The sequence below is a fragment of the Panthera leo genome, chromosome A1 (assembly GCF_018350215.1).
Source record: "Panthera leo isolate Ple1 chromosome A1, P.leo_Ple1_pat1.1, whole genome shotgun sequence".
NCBI lineage: Eukaryota > Metazoa > Chordata > Mammalia > Carnivora > Felidae > Panthera > Panthera leo.
In genome coordinates, this window is record NC_056679.1 from 194,856,216 (window position 1) to 194,871,964 (window position 15,749).

At 45.0% G+C, this 15,749-nt stretch overlaps 1 protein-coding gene across 2 annotated transcripts in view; it reads left to right on the forward strand.

The window, feature by feature from the left end:
- Positions 1-14,355, forward strand: part of GLRA1 (glycine receptor alpha 1) — an 82,857-nt gene extending 68,502 nt beyond the window's left edge. The window contains exons 8-9 of one of the 2 annotated variants that reach the window (XM_042948641.1): positions 7,383-7,529; positions 13,935-14,355. In XM_042948641.1, coding sequence (XP_042804575.1) covers positions 7,383-7,529; positions 13,935-14,249 — 462 coding nt within the window. In that variant the 3' untranslated portion in view covers positions 14,250-14,355. The remainder of the gene's footprint in view (positions 1-7,382; positions 7,530-13,934) is intronic. The other variant, XM_042948644.1, reaches the window with a different exon arrangement.
- Positions 14,356-15,749: the final 1,394 nt, after the last annotated feature.

Sequence of the window (15,749 nt, forward strand, 5' to 3'; positions counted from 1 at the left end):
ACATTTCTAATGTGCAACAACACATCCCGTCACTTTCACTGTTCACGCTTGAGCCACAGTCTGCTCCGTTCACTATTACCACTAGACACAGCATTTCACTCCATTCACCATTAAAGCCGGATACACGTTCTGCTCCATTCACTCTGTACTAGACACAACATTCTGCTCCATTCTTCTAACACCAGACGCGGCATTCCACTTCATTCATTACCGATACCACACACTAATTCTCCTCCAGTCACCCTTACAATAAATGCAACATTCTGTTCCTTTCACTGCTAACACCAGACCTCACATTCTGCTTAATTCACTTTTAACACTAGACATAATGTTCTGCTTCATTTACAATTAACGCCAGACACCACATACTCCTCCAGTCACCCATTCGTGAGGTACAACATTCTGCTGCCTTCACTATGAATGCTTGATGCCTCATTCTGCTTTACTCTCTTTTAATGCCTAGACACTGCATTCTACTCCGTTCACTACTACATTTGTGCCGCGTTCTGCCTTAATCACTCAACAGCAGACAAAACATTCAGCTCCACCGTTAATGCCAGACTCCATGTTTGGCTCCCTTCAGCCTTATGCTAAATGCAACACTGCACCATTTCCGATTAAGTCCACATTTAGCATTCTGTTTTGATATAGAAAGGTTGAAAGACCATACAATGAGCGCTTGAATACCCTTCACCTGGATTCCAACTGTTTTCATCTTGCCACATTTACTTTGGCTCTCTCTATACACAGGTAGGTGGGTAGGTAGGTAGGTAGGTGGGTAGGTAGGTAGGTTGGTGGGTAGGTAGGTAGGTGGGTGGGTAGGTAGGTGGGTGGGTAGGTAGGTGGGTGGGTAGGTAGGTAGGTGGGTAGGTAGGTAGGTGGTAGGTAGGTGGGTGGGTAGGTAGGTAGGTGGGTGGGTAGGTAGGTAGGTGGGTGGGTAGGTAGGTTGGTGGGTAGGTAGGTAGGTGGGTAGGTAGGTAGGTGGGTGGGTAGGTAGGTGGGTGGGTGGGTAGGTAGGTGGGTGGGTAGGTAGGTAGGTGGGTAGGTAGGTAGGTGGTAGGTAGGTAGGTGGGTGGGTAGGTAGGTAGGTGGGTGGGTGGGTAGGTGGGTGGGTGGGTAGGTGGGTGGGTGGGTAGGTGGGTGGGTGGGTAGGTAGGCGGGTGGGTAGGTAGGTGGGTGGGTAGGTAGGTAGGTGGGTAGGTAGGTAGGTGGTAGGTAGGTAGGTGGGTGGGTAGGTAGGTGGGTGGGTAGGTAGGTGGATGGGTAGGTAGGTAGGTGGGTGGGTAGGTAGGTAGGTGGGTGGGTGGGTAGGTAGATAGGTGGGTGGGTAGGTAGGTGGGTGGGTGGGTAGGTAGGTGGGTGGGTAGGTAGGTAGGTGGGTAGGTAGGTAGGTGGTAGGTAGGTAGGTGGGTGGGTAGGTAGGTAGGTGGGTAGGTAGGTAGGTAGGTAGGTAGGTGGGTAGGTAGGTAGGTGGGTGGATAGGTAGGTGGGTGGGTAGGTAGGTGGGTGGGTAGGTAGGTAGGTGGGTAGGTAGATAGGTGGGTAGGTAAGTAGGTGGGTGGGTAGGTAGGTAGGTAGGTGGGTAGGTAGGTAGGTAGGTGGGTAGGTAGATAGGTGGGTAGGTAGGTAGGTGGGTGGGTAGGTAGGTAGGTAGGTGGGTAGGTAGGTAGGTAGGTGGGTAGGTAGGTAGGTAGGTGGGTAGGTAGGTAGGTAGGTGGGTAGGTAGGTGGGTGGGTAGGTAGGTGGGTGGGTAGGTAGGTAGGTGGGTAGGTAGGTAGGTAGGTGGGTAAGTAGGTGGGTGGGTAGGTAGGTAGGTAGGTGGGTAGGTAGGTAGGTAGGTGGGTAAGTAGGTAGGTAGGTAGGTAAGTAAGTAGACAAATCTTTGCTGAGTCATTTGATGATTACACACATCATGATAAGCTATCTCTAAGTAAGGAATAAGGATCGTGATACTTGTCACATCTGAAAAAATTAGCATTAATTCAATACTAATTATCTTTATATAAATTATATATATTTACCAATTTTATATCAATAATTATTGAATTAGAAATAATTCTGTAGTGTCATCTAATACAGAAACTTTATCTAAATTTCCCCAGTTGTCAAAAAGCATCATCAGTAAATATGGCGAGGGATCCAATCACAGATCCAATAAAGATTCATGTTGTTCGTGGTTTCCCTTTTAATCTAGAACATTCTCCCTACTGTTGTTTGGTTCTATGACCAAGCTGCTCTACCGTTCTACTAACTCTCAATGTGAGAGAAGACATTCTGCTTCATTTGCCATCCACAGTAGACACCACTGTCTCCTCTCTTCACTCTTACACAAAGCTTCCTAATCTGCCCTTTGTGCTATTAACACCAAACTTTGCATTCTGCTCGATTCACCATAGATGCTTGAGACCAAATTCCATTTCCTGTTACCACTTGACAACACACTGTGCTCTGTGCAACTGTAACAGCAGATATATCTGCTTTCTTTTCCTTATGTTAGACTCAACATCCTGCTCCACTGTCTACTCATAGTCGATGCCACATTGTCTTTCACTTATAATTTACGCTAGACTCAACATTCTGTTCCACTCACTGTAAACACCAGACTCAATATTTGACTCCATTTGCTATTATAGTAATACTCAACTTCACATTATTCCTCCATTCACTTTTTTTAAAGCATAAAATTCAGTGACTATATGTTCACAAAGGTGCACATCCTCACCACTATCTAATTCTAGGACATTTTCATCACCCCAAAAAGAAACCCCTATGTTCATCAACAGTCATTCTTCATTCCGCCCTCTGACCGGCCTCTGGCAAACACTACTCCACTTTTTACTTCTGTGAATTTGCTTCTTCTAGACGTTTCATATAAATGGAATAAGATAAAACGTGCACTTTCACTTAGCATAATGTTTTCAAGATCCATCTGTGTTGTACATTCTACCAGTATTTCTTTCTCTTTGGTGGCTGAATAATATTTCCCTTGTATGGGTCTATCACATTTTGCTTATCTATTCATCGGCTGAGGGATGTTTGGGTTATTTCCACTTTTTGGCTATTTTAAATAATGCTACTATGAACCTCCACGTACAAGTTTTGTGTGGACAAATATTTTCAACCCTCACAGGGTGTATATCTAGGAGTAGAATTGTTGGGTCATGTGGCAACTATATGCTTAACTTTCTTAGGAACTGCCAAACTATTTTCCAAAGTGGCTACACCATGTGATAATCTCCCCAGGGTTCCAATTTCTCCACTTCCTCACCAATGCGTATTATCATCTGTCTTTTGGATTACAGACATCTTAGTGGATGTGAGGTTGTATCTCACTGTGGTTTTGGTTTGTGTTTTCCTAATAATAATGTTGAGCATCTTTTCATGTGCTTATCGGCCTATTCTAGATCTTAGGAGAAATGTCTATTCAAATCTTGTGCCCAGTTTATAATAGAGGTATTTCTTTTTGTTGTTGAGCTGTAGCAGTTCTTTGCGCATTGTGGATTTTAATCCCTTATCGTATATGTGATTTGCAAATATCTTCTCCTAATTTGGGGGTTATCTTTTCACTTGATTGGTAGGGTCCATTATACACTAAAGGTTTCAATTTTGATGAAGTAAAATGTATCTATTTTTTCTTTTGTTGGTTGGCCTTTGCTATCATGTTTAAGAAACTAATGCCTAATCCAAAATCACAAAGATTTCTATCTATGTTTTTTTCTAAGAGTTTTATAGTTTAACCCTGAATTTAGGTTTTAATCCGTTTTGATTTTTTCATATGGTGTATGGGAGGGATATCACTCTTTTTCATGTGGATACCCAGTTTTTACAGCACCATTTGTTGGGAAGACTATCTTTTTCCCTCCGTTGAATTTATATCCTTGTCAAAAATCCATTGACCATAAACGTATGGGTTTATTTCCGGACTCTCAGTTCTGTTCCGTTGATCTGTATATGTATCCTTATGCCAGTACCACACAGTTGATTACTGTTGCTTTGTGGTTAGTTTTAAAATTGGGAAGGGTGAGTCCCCCACCTTGGTCCTTTTTAAAGATTGGTTTGGCTATTCCGGGTCCCTTGCCTTTCCATTAGAATCTGAATATGAACTTTAAGCTCAGTTTTGTCAATTTCTGCAACAACAATAAAAAAGGAAGTGAGACTGAAAATGCACTGAGTCTGGAGATGAATTTGGAGAGTACTGCCATCTTAACGATATCATGTCTTCCAGTCTATAAACAACAGATGTCTTCTCATTGACTTAGGTCATTCCACTGCCTTCTAGACTGCTTAGTTTCTGATGAGACATCTCGTTCCTCAGAATCACAGTGCAGCTCTTTCTGCCCACAGGTCTTGTCCCCATGCTTTAATAATCTCAAGCTGCCTCCCCCAACTTAAAAGTATATAATCAATCTAACGAGGAATCAGCTGTTATTGAGGATCTCTTGTACATGATGAGTTGCGTCTCTCTTGTGGCTTTCAAGATTCTTTGTCTTCTGACAGTTTGTGAAGTGTGCAGGCGTGGATCCCTTTGAGTTTATTTTGCTTGAAGTTCATGAACTTCTTAGACGTGTACATTAGTGTTTTTCTTCAAATTTGGGGAAATTTTGGCCATTACTTCAAATATTCTTTCTGCTTCTTTCTCTCCTCTCCTTCAGGCACACTCATTAGACACATGTTAGTATACTTAATGGTTCCTCACAGATCTCTGAGTCTCTTTTCATTCTTCTTCATTCTGTCCCTCAGACAAGATAACCTCAAGCTCATGGAATCTTTCTTCTGTCTGCTCAAATATGCTATTTATCCTCTCTAGTGAACTCCTCAGTTCAGCTATTTAATTTTCAACTCCAGAATTCCTATTTTGTTCTTTTTATCATTTCTATCTCACGTTCTATGTGGTGAGATTTTGTTCTCATGCTTTTCTTTAGTCATTTATACTAAAGGTTTAAGCTAAAGGTTTCCTTTAGCTCTTAGAACATGCTGAAAATAACTGATTTAAAGCTTTGATTAAGTCCAACATTTGGGCTTCCCCAGGGGCAGCTTCTTTTGACCGCCTTTTTTTTTTTTCCTATGGATGGACCTGTCTTAGTCAATTCAGGCTGCTGTAACAAAGTACCAGAGACTGGGTGGCTTATAAATAACAGAAATGTATTTCTCTCAGTTCTGGAGCCTGGAAGTCAGGTGCCAGCATGGCAGGGCTCTGGTGAGGACCTTCGTCCAGTTGCAAACTGCCAGCTTATTATTATATCCTCATATGGTGGAAAGACAGCTAGCTATCTGGCCTCTTTTTAAAAAGCCATTAATCCCTTTATGAGGGCTCCATTCTTATGATCTAATTACTTCCCAAAGGCCCCACCTCCAAATACCATCACATTAGAATTAGGATTTCAACCTATGACAGGGAGACGGGACACAAACATCTAGTCCACTGCAAGGCTAACCTTTATTTCTTTGCGTATCTTATAATTTAGGGTTGAAAATTACACACTTAACATAATGTGATGTGGCATCTGTGGAAATCAGATTGCACTCCCTCCTCAGGATTTGTTGTTTTTGCTGTTTGTTTAGTAACTTTTGTGAACCAATTCTGTAACATCTGCATTCTTTGTTGTGTGGGGCCACTGAAGTCTCTGCTCAGTTAGCTTGGCCATTACCTAAAGTTGGACAGAAATTTCCTTAAATGCCTGGAACCTATAAATCTCCTGGCCTTTTCCTAGGGGCTGTACATATATATTCGAACACACCTTCATCACTCAGCCAGGCAGTTTACAGTTTTGCCTTACCCTTCACCTGCAGCTTGCTCAGTGTGTCAAGGTTAGCCAGAGTTGAGAGCTAAGGGGCCTTCCCAGTCAGTTCTTCCCTGAGTACCCACACAGGCCTGTGCATGCACACAGATTCCCATGTATATGTCAGAGCTTTTTCTAAAGCTCCCGTGTACATCGCATTCCCAGATTTTCCTTTTAAGCTTTTTGATCAACCTATTGTTTGCCTGAACTGTTACCTACTACCTCAGGAGGATGTGATGTTCAACAATTGCCACTGACTCTTTTCAACAAATGCCCCCAGGGAAAAGGCCGTTCACACTGGGCCAGTTCCAAGTCAGCTCAAATAAAAGACTGCCTAGTTAGTGAGGTCTTTCAGTGAACCACAAGACAGGTCAAATAATGACAGTTCTCTGGGAATGAAGCTTTAAAGAAGCTCTAACTCTGTTCTGCCCCGGCCACTGATTGCCTGGATACTGGTTTTCACTGTGCTTGCAGGCTGTTGGTTTTCAAGTCTAGCACAGAGCTGGGAATAGGAGGATGCGAATATGGCAAGTTGAAACACCACAAGGCCCCAAGAGAAATAAATACGCATGTCCACACAAAAACTTGTACGTAGATGTTCATAGCACCATTATTCATAATAGCCAAAAGGTAGACACAACCCTAATGTCCATCAACTGATGACTGGATCAACAAAACGTAGTATATCCATACAAGGAGATATTATTTGGCCATGAAAAAGAATGAAATATGCTACAACATGGATGAATCTTGAAAACATTATGTCAAGTAAAAGGAGCTAGTCATAAAAGACCACATGGTGTATGATTCCATTTATATGAAACGTCCGGAAGGGGGGAAATCTGTAGAAACAAAAAGTAGATTAACGGTTGCTTAGGACTGGGGGGAGAGGACTTGGAGGAATAGGGAAAAGAATGATGGCTAAAAGGTATTAGGTTTCTTTTAGAGGTGCTGAAAATATTCCAAAAGTGACCGTGATGATGGTTGTACATATCTGGAATGTATTAAAAACGATTGAAATACACACTGTAAGTGTGTAATATCTCAATGAAGCTGTTTTCTTTCTTTTTTTTTTTTTTATGGCACCAAGTTTGATGCTCTTGCTGGCATTCAGCTGACTTTTTAAGTAAATGCTTTCAAGATTGCTGTTAGCCTTTGGTTAAGAGGGCTTCTGAGAAAGTTGATTCTGACCATTTTTGCTGTTGTCCTTGTTGCTTTTATACAGGAGAGTGTTTTTGAAGATCTTACCCTGTCGCTTTTGCTAACATCCTCTGTTTACTTTTAATGTTAGGTACACCGTTCTGTTCCTATCACCCTTAGCTAAGCACAACATTCCGTTTTGCTCAGTGATGATGCTCGATACACCATCCTCCTCTCTCCTCTCTCTAGTACTCGTCTAGGTACCACATTTTATTTTCTCCAATGTTTCATGCCGTCTTCCTGATGCATTTTTCTTCTCTTTTCCTCTGCACCTTCCTAATACCCCAGCTGAGGAAGGGGATAGCAGTGGGTAATTGCAGAGTTACTGAGGAGCAGAAATACTGAGATATTTCATTCTCCTCTGCCCTCACCCTCCTGTGTTCGTTCCCGCCCCCACTCCAGGTGTCCTATGTGAAAGCCATTGACATTTGGATGGCGGTGTGCCTGCTCTTCGTGTTCTCAGCCCTGCTTGAGTATGCCGCTGTCAACTTTGTGTCTCGGCAGCACAAAGAGCTGCTCCGATTCAGGAGGAAGCGAAGACATCACAAGGTAGGCCTTTGGATCACTGCCTAAGAAGGGACAGCTGGTGATAAACACAAAAGTTTCAGGCAGCCTTGTCTCATGATAGTTGTTTCGCTGGACCATCCTTCTCAGGGGGTAAGGCAGACACAAAATAGGGATTAAACTCCTGGAAGCCCTAACTTCCCCTCCCATAAACAATGCCTTGATTGAGTCTGTGGGCAAGTTATTCTTCTAATCGTAATAACAGTATAGAAATGATCAGGTTACACCTGAAGACAGAACTGATGGAACACTGATGGGGTTACGATAATAACTAGCTGTGACCTTGAAGCTTGGCAGGCTAAAAGATGATTATTGGTGCCTTCTTCAAGGCTGCATTATTTCCAGGGGTTTGGTTTCAGATGGAATTGCACCACAAAAGGTAAAGATCTTTGAGTAGAATGTCCAGGTGCCAGGTCTTTGCTTCCTACTTCCAAGAAAGGGGCATCGAGCAAAATGCTCCCCCAAAGTGGGTTCTCTCACTTTATGACAGCTTGAATAAAGAAATACTTGGCAGTCCATCTCTGCAAAGTCACCAGCCTCTGCCAACTCAGAGACTGTGTCCCAAAACCAGCAAAGGCCATTGGGGAGTGTGCAGTCTCTGGGAGCAAACTGGCTGCATACCTTGGTCTAGAACTACTTTTCCAAAAGAAGTTTCCCATGGAGACCAGAAATCCTACTTTTCTCTCCAGCCTCATCTTTACACTGCTTTCTCCTTTTTTCTCTGAGCACCAACCACCCTAGTTTTTCCCTAGTTGCTCAAGCATTTACATGGGACTTGTTCTCTCCGGAAATGCCCTCCCAGCGCACTTTGCTTAATGTTAACCAAGCGCTCGCTTTCCAGCTCTCAGCCGAGGCATCTTCCCCAAAACCTGAGTCAAAGTCAAGGTCCTGTATTGAAGTTCTCATGCAACAGTCGAGTATGGCAGCACAGATTGTATCCTACACGGGCCCCTAGGCCACGAGACACTTTTCTCTGAAGTCCTGCCTCAGTATGGACTGAACAAATGGACAAATGGATAAACTAAAGAACCAAGAGGAGCCTTTCCAGTCAGAGAGCCTACCAAGAAGTTTTTCCAGCAACAGATTAGGTCCAACACTATGAGCTGTCAGGCCACACCACAAACCTGCCGCACACCAAGGCCCTCCAAGTTTCAGACTGACCCACTTCGAATAGCTGTCTACTCAGCTACAATGTGTTGTGGCAGAGGACTCTGTTTCTTTATCACTGTTTGGTACGTGACTTCAAGCTAGCCTTTTTCTGGGCCCGTTTTCTCCATCTGTAAAATGGACCAAATTGGCACAATTGGGGACTGTGATGAGGATTAAATCAGATTACAAAGCAGCTTTAAGTTTTTGTTCCTGCCACACAAATGCCAGGGAATAATGATTACACACGCACAGGTTTCCATCAGTATGTTTCTTGAACATCAGCAATCTGATTCAATTAACTTCTAGCAGGTTACCATAGGCAGGAGGTAGACGTTTCAAGACAGAAGATGTCCGTGGGAGTTAAGGTATAACCACCCTTTTAACTCTGCATTAGAAGAGAAAACTATCTTAGGTGCAGTAAGCCAGACAGGATTTCTTTCTTTCTTTTTTTTTTTTTTTTAAGTTTATTTATATTGAGAAAGAAAGTGAGCCTGAGCAGGGAAGGGGCAGAGAGAGAGAGGGAACAAAACCCCAAGCAGGCTCCATACAATCAGCACAGAGCCCAATGCGGGGCTCAAACCCACAGACTGTGAGATTCTGACCTGGGCCAAAATCAAGAGTCAGACATTTAACCAACTTAGCCACCGAGGCACCCCAATAGGATTTCTTTAAAGACCTCTAGTCTTAGTCCTTACTGCTCATTGGATACTGAGCCCCTATTACACTAATCTAAGCAAGAACTGGCCAAACACAACTATCTTTGGAATTTATTATTTTTCCTTTTTTTCCCACTGGCTAACTGCTTTGCATTTTCCTCTGCTAAAAGAGGGTTAATACATTTGTTGAAGAGACACTTATTTGGGGAGACTATGTCTGAAATATTTGACTAGCTCCAGGCCACTAGACTATGCATGGCACAACCCCAGGGGGCACTATGCGCATAGACTAAAATATAAATGGAGCCCCCTGCAGATATGTAGCATGAAGGCCTGGAGGACCTCCAAAGGCTGCCTCTGCTGTCACCAAATCCTTACCAGTTGTATTCACTAGAGGAAAACAAAACTTTCTCTTGGGCCGGGGGAAGTGTAAATAAAGCCACAATCAGATTTGATCAGATAACCCTGCTCAGTTCCTTCCTCATTCTCTCACAGCTTGTTAGTGCTAGAAGAGCCTTAGAGGGCATCTTGTCCACTCTTCCCATGCAAATGACAACAGTGAGGAGGGGCAAAGTGATCACTAGGATCACAGAGGCACTGGTGGCAAAAGCAGGGTAGGTGCTGAAGGTCCCATGGCTTTTCTCAAAAATACTGACCACACACAGTATTCATCAATGGTTTCCATCCTGAAGTGGATAAAATAGCCCTGTATTTATTAGATGACAAATAAGAACTAAGACTTACCCAAAGGCAGAGGTCAAAAACCAGTAGCCAGAGATCAAATTCAACATGCAACTGTCCCTAATTTCACTAGCAGTGTCTTAAAAGTCTTGAATAAGGGGCCAGCATTTAAAAATCACACTTCTATCTTCAGTTAAAAAGTCACAGCCTCTGATCCCACTGCAGTCCCATCCCACCTCATACTGGGGCACAGGAACTGCCGTTAGGTAGGGAACACATTCTCCACTTTGCCACGGTCCCTTCTGACCGGAGATTTTTTTCAGCTCTGGTTCATTTCTTCCCTTACATTTCTCCTGCGTGGCCCCTGTGTGTGGTTGAATCAGGGTGACCTTGTTCCTAAGGGCTCTGAAATTGACTCAAATGTCAGAAACTACAAGGATGCAGAACTGGGCTCACCATAGAGCAGCACTTCCTCTGGAGTAATCCCCTCTGGATGTGGCTTGTACGTTGGCAATGTACGAGCCTGGGATGCAGAAACCTCCCTTCAGCCAGATGTTTGCAGAGGGGGTTTTCAGCCCCAGATGGTGAGTGAAAAGGAACTAGCTCCATGCCTGAGTTTCTCAGAGCCTGTGATCTTGGCCGGGCTCCTCAACTCCCACCATCCTCCCATGTTACCTCATTTGTTGGGCACAAAGCATCTGGTCCTCAAATTCCCTGGCCGGCCTCATTAGTCAGATTATTAGGAAACCTGCGAGCCCGGCTGGGCAGACACACTCCCAACCTCCCTGGGTTCTAGATCACACCTGCTGGATTTCCCCTGCTCCATCCCCAAGCTTTCATTTCCTGCCATCTGCTGGGAAGAACAGGAATAGCAAGCCTTTCTCCAGTCATTCCCAGGGAATTTCCTTTCTCCGGGCTACAATGTGAAATTGATGATCATCTAACTAGATGGGGCCTCCAGGCCACACCTCCACCCCTTCCACTCCTATGTTTAATTGATGAGGAAGGCAGAGAATAATTTGCCCAAAGCTGTATATAAAATTAATTTGGTGCTTCCCCTGCATAACTAGAGCCCAGTGAGAAAACACTTTCAAGCACCCTATCCTACGGCAAGGGCAGATTTACACTGATAAGCAATAGAGTTGGGTATCCCTTCCAGGCACTAGGTCCAGTAATTTGGCCAGTTCTCCCAACTCCTTTCCTTGGCCCTGGCACAAACACCCTATAGTCAGCCGCCCTACTCACAGACAAAAATTTATTGAGATCTATCTGCTAGGCACTATACATGTTCTTTCCCCATTTCCGCAGTAAGGGTGTTGGACCAGATTCATCCATTTGCCAAAGATTTCTTGAGCATTTTTCATGTCTCAAATCCTCCTAAGTGCTAGGAATAAAATCCCATTTAAAAAAGGGTGGGGGAGCACCTGGGTGGCTCAGGCGGTTAAGCATCTGACTTCGGCTCAGGTCATGATCTCACAGTTTGTGGGTCTGAGCCCCGCATGAGGCTCTGTGCTGACAGTTCAGAGCCTGGAGCCTGCTTCGGATTCTGTGTCTCCCTCTCTCTCTTCCCCTCCCCTGCTTGCGCTCTCTCTGTCTCTCAAAAATAAATAAATGTTAAAAAATTTTTTTTAAAAAAAGGGAAGCTAGGAGTAGTGAAGCTATACTGGTAAACATTTACTTATTCAACAAATATTTGCTGAGTTTTGAGCTTATGTTCAGGAACTCTTCATATATTCAGTGGTGCAGGTACAATGAACATGAATGACTGCCTTCATGGAGCTTAGAGTCTAATGGGAGGACAGACATTAATCAAGAGCTTTAAAAAAATAGAGAGGGATGGGGCGCCTGGGTGGCTCAGTTAGTTAAGCATGCAACTTCAACTCAGGTCATGAACTCACGGTTTGTGAGTTCGAGCTCTGCGTCAGGTTCTGTGCTGACAACTCAGAGCCTGGAGCCTGCTTCAGATCCCGTCTCCCTCCCTCTGCCCTTCCCCTGCTCGCACTCCATCTCTATCAAAAATAAATAAACATTAAAAAAAATTTTTTTTAAATAGAGAGGGATGTACAGGGAGCTATGGAGCACACAGCAGGGACACCTAGTCTATCCTTGCCCTCAGGGAAGGCTTCTGAGTCAGACATTAGTTCAGTGGAAGAGGAGTCAGGAGCAGAGGTGGGGGTAGGAGTATGTTCCAAGGAAGAGAGAACAACTTGAGCAGGGGCCCAGAGTTAAAAAGAAGGAACATGACCCTTTTGAATATATGTAAACATTTCAGGGTCACTGGTGTACAGAATGCCAGATGGAGGATGGTGCAAGATGAGATGACGCTGGAGAGGCAGGCAGGGCTCGGGTCATCTACAGCCTTGTTTACCATGGAAGGATTTTAATCATCCTGAAGCCAGTGGCAGCCCATTAAAAAGTTCAAGCGAGGGACGCCTGGGTGGCTCAGTCGGTTAAGTAAGCGTCTGACTTTGGTTCAGGTCAAGATCTCATGGTTTGTGAGTTCCAGCCCCACACCAGGCTCTGTGTGGACAGCTCGGAGCCTGAAGCCTGCTTCAGCTTCTGTGTCTTCCTCTCTCTCTGCCCTCCCCGGCTCACACTCTCCCTCTATCAGAAATAAATATTTTTAAAAAACAGCTCGAGCGAAAGATGACCAATCAGATCTGTGTTATGACAACTCAGGTGGCTTGGGAGGGCCAGACCGGAGGCGGTAGGAAGACCGGGCTGGAAGTCATCGCAACAAGCTTGTCTGGTGGCCCACGCGAGCTTGGCAAGAACTGAGCCGGACAGGGGTTCTTATGCTGTGTTTCCTGCTGTCTGCCAGCCCTGTCCTGCACAGGAACAAACAGAAGATAGACTTTCTTCTCTAAAAGCCCTCACTACCTAGGAGGGCAACGTGAGCTGGTAAAAATTCCCCAGAGCCACACGCTGAATCAACAGCTCCGCTGAGACTCTCAGTGCCACCACAGAGCTCACACGGGAAGATAACGAAGCCAGACATGATGCAAGCGGACAACAGTGTCTCCATGAGTCAGATCAGGAAAAGATCCCCGTGAGCTGGGAAAGGGAGAAATTAGAAGAATAAGGGCAGCAGGCATGTTGGTGGTGAGCATAAGGCAGGGAGGGAGAAATGCACAAGGGATGGCTGGCAAAGGGCAACCCAACTGGCAGGTGTGCAAAGCAGAAGGTAAGGGGAGGGGCAAAAGCCTGTAAGGTAAGTTGGAGCCAATTGATGAAGGGCTTTGAACAATAACTTAACCCGGAGGTATGTCTGAGGTCACAACTGCCAGGGATATGGGAACACGGAGGCAGAAAGGAGCTGCAGCTTCCCCGGCTTGTGAAAAGGAAGTAAGGCTCTTGCTGTCTCCTGGACCATTCACCCCCTCCCCCCCAACCCACTCGAGGAAACATCACCTGGGGGATGGGGTGGGTAAAGAGGGCAAGGAGGCAACAGAGGCAAAGCAGGGGATGTCTCCAAATTTTCTCCTCGATTTCTAACCAAACAGCATTCAGAGTATCTGCTCATCTGTAATCTCTGATGGTCAAAAGAACCTTTTGATGTAGCGGGGTGAATCTTCTCCCCCACTTATAGGAAAATATGAAATAAAAAACCCGAGACTCAAATAAAGAAGTGACTTGCCTCAGGTCACACAGCCAGCAAGTGACAGAGCCAAGACTTGAACACAGGTGTCCAGACTCTATGCCACATTCCTATCCCCTGGTTTGTATCTGTTTCGGCAAGCAAGCGGCGCCCCTCTATAAGGCATTACTCCCCAGCCAGCCTGAAAGCCTTCAGAAACCTGGAATGGCAGAGTCCAAGAGGCAGGGAGAACCAGATGGGTGAGGCCAGGCCCCCAGGGGAGTGCCTTGCAGGGAGGGTGCCCAGCCCCTGTCTTATTTTAAGTAGAGCCCCATGCTGAATCTGTTCCAGGAGGATGAGGCCGGAGAAGGCCGCTTCAACTTCTCTGCTTATGGGATGGGCCCAGCCTGTCTGCAGGCCAAGGATGGCATCTCAGTCAAAGGCGCCAATAACAACAATACCACCAACCCCCCTCCCGCACCGTCTAAGTCCCCAGAGGAGATGCGAAAACTCTTCATCCAGAGGGCCAAGAAGATTGACAAAATATCCCGCATTGGCTTCCCCATGGCCTTCCTCATCTTCAACATGTTCTACTGGATCATCTACAAGATTGTCCGCAGGGAGGACGTCCACAACCAGTGACGGGTCTGGGATGGGGCGGGAGTGGGGGAGGCTGGGAGAGGGCAGAATGGAAATAGCACAGGAATCTGAGAGCCTAAGGAAGAGAAGGGGAAGAGAGGGAGGGGGCACACATACACAACTCCCTCTTTCTCTGAAAAATGTGCAATAGCAAAATGCAGTGATGCATGAATCTTAGAATGTGGCACTATCTATTTAACCTCGGGTGGGCTGGTGGGGGGGGCGAGGGGAGGGAGGGGCTTTTCTAATACAGGAGTGGAGGGGTCGGGAGGAAGGGGAGGGCTGGGTGGGGGTTAGGGAGTGAGGAAAAACAGCTTTCAAAAACTTGAGTCCATGGGCTGTACAGTTTTCCTATTTGGAAGGAGAGTGCAGTCTGCCTCAGAGCAGAAGAAAGCCATGTAATATATGATATATATTCATGCTTAATATTAATGCAAAATCACAAGAACAAAGGATTTGTTTCTTAACCTATCAGCCTAGTAACTGCTTAAGTTTTTCAAGTCACAGAAGTGATGGACAATTTTTCCCAGAGTGGAAACAGTCACAAATAAGCTTTTGCTCTGGTGTGTGTCCTATACCATGGCCTTCCAAATGCCATGCCTGTTTTCACACTGGCCTGGGTGGACACATGCCAAAAAGGCAGTCCACCTCTGCTTCAAGAGGGTTGTGCAGCCTGGGCATGGGCAGTGGAAATGGGGCAAAGTGGAGAGAAGAGAGGGAATGACTAAGGAGATGGGGCATTTTCAGAGGCCCAAGGATTGATAACCAAGAGAACTGCACCTCAATCCTCACGTCTCAAGGCTAAGGACCACACCCGCCCCTCTCTGAGCCCCCTCGCTTCTGTGTTTCAACGCCCACCCCACTTACCCTCCACTGCCACCCAGAAATGGCTGCCATGGTTTCTCATTATATTGCCAATATGCATTCTTTTTTATGGTGACAAAAAAAAAGTAATAATCTCAAGAAATAATATGCAGATAGACTGAGTATAAACCGATGCACTTTTTTCAAATGTCTATTTTTTTGGAGAGTCTCTTTGGAATTGCAAGTGGGTATGTATTTGGGAAGGTGGGGTCAGTGGGATGAAATGGACTTCTTACAGAGTGGTTCTACAGAGTGAAGTTTTAAGAGGTTAAAGGGTAGTAATGAGGCTGCCGCAGCTGAGATATATACGGGTGGAAAGAGATGGTATGTTTAGAAAGTCTGTTCATTATATTTTGACATTTCCTATGCCACAACGAATGTGGGAAGCATGGGGAGATGACCCCATTATATTTTTATAAGTCTTTTGTTTGTTTTCCTTTTTGGTGCTTTGCTTAGCTTTAACATTTAGGCAAGTTAGACAAATATTTCTTTCCCTCTAACTCTGATGTGCCGGAACTATCCCAGGTTGGCTAGGGCACTCCAGGAAAAAAAAAAAAAAAAGGAGAGGGATTAGGAAATGAATCATGAAAGGTGGGGGACCCTGCTGAAGGACACAGAGGCTCACAGTTGGGAAGTCTG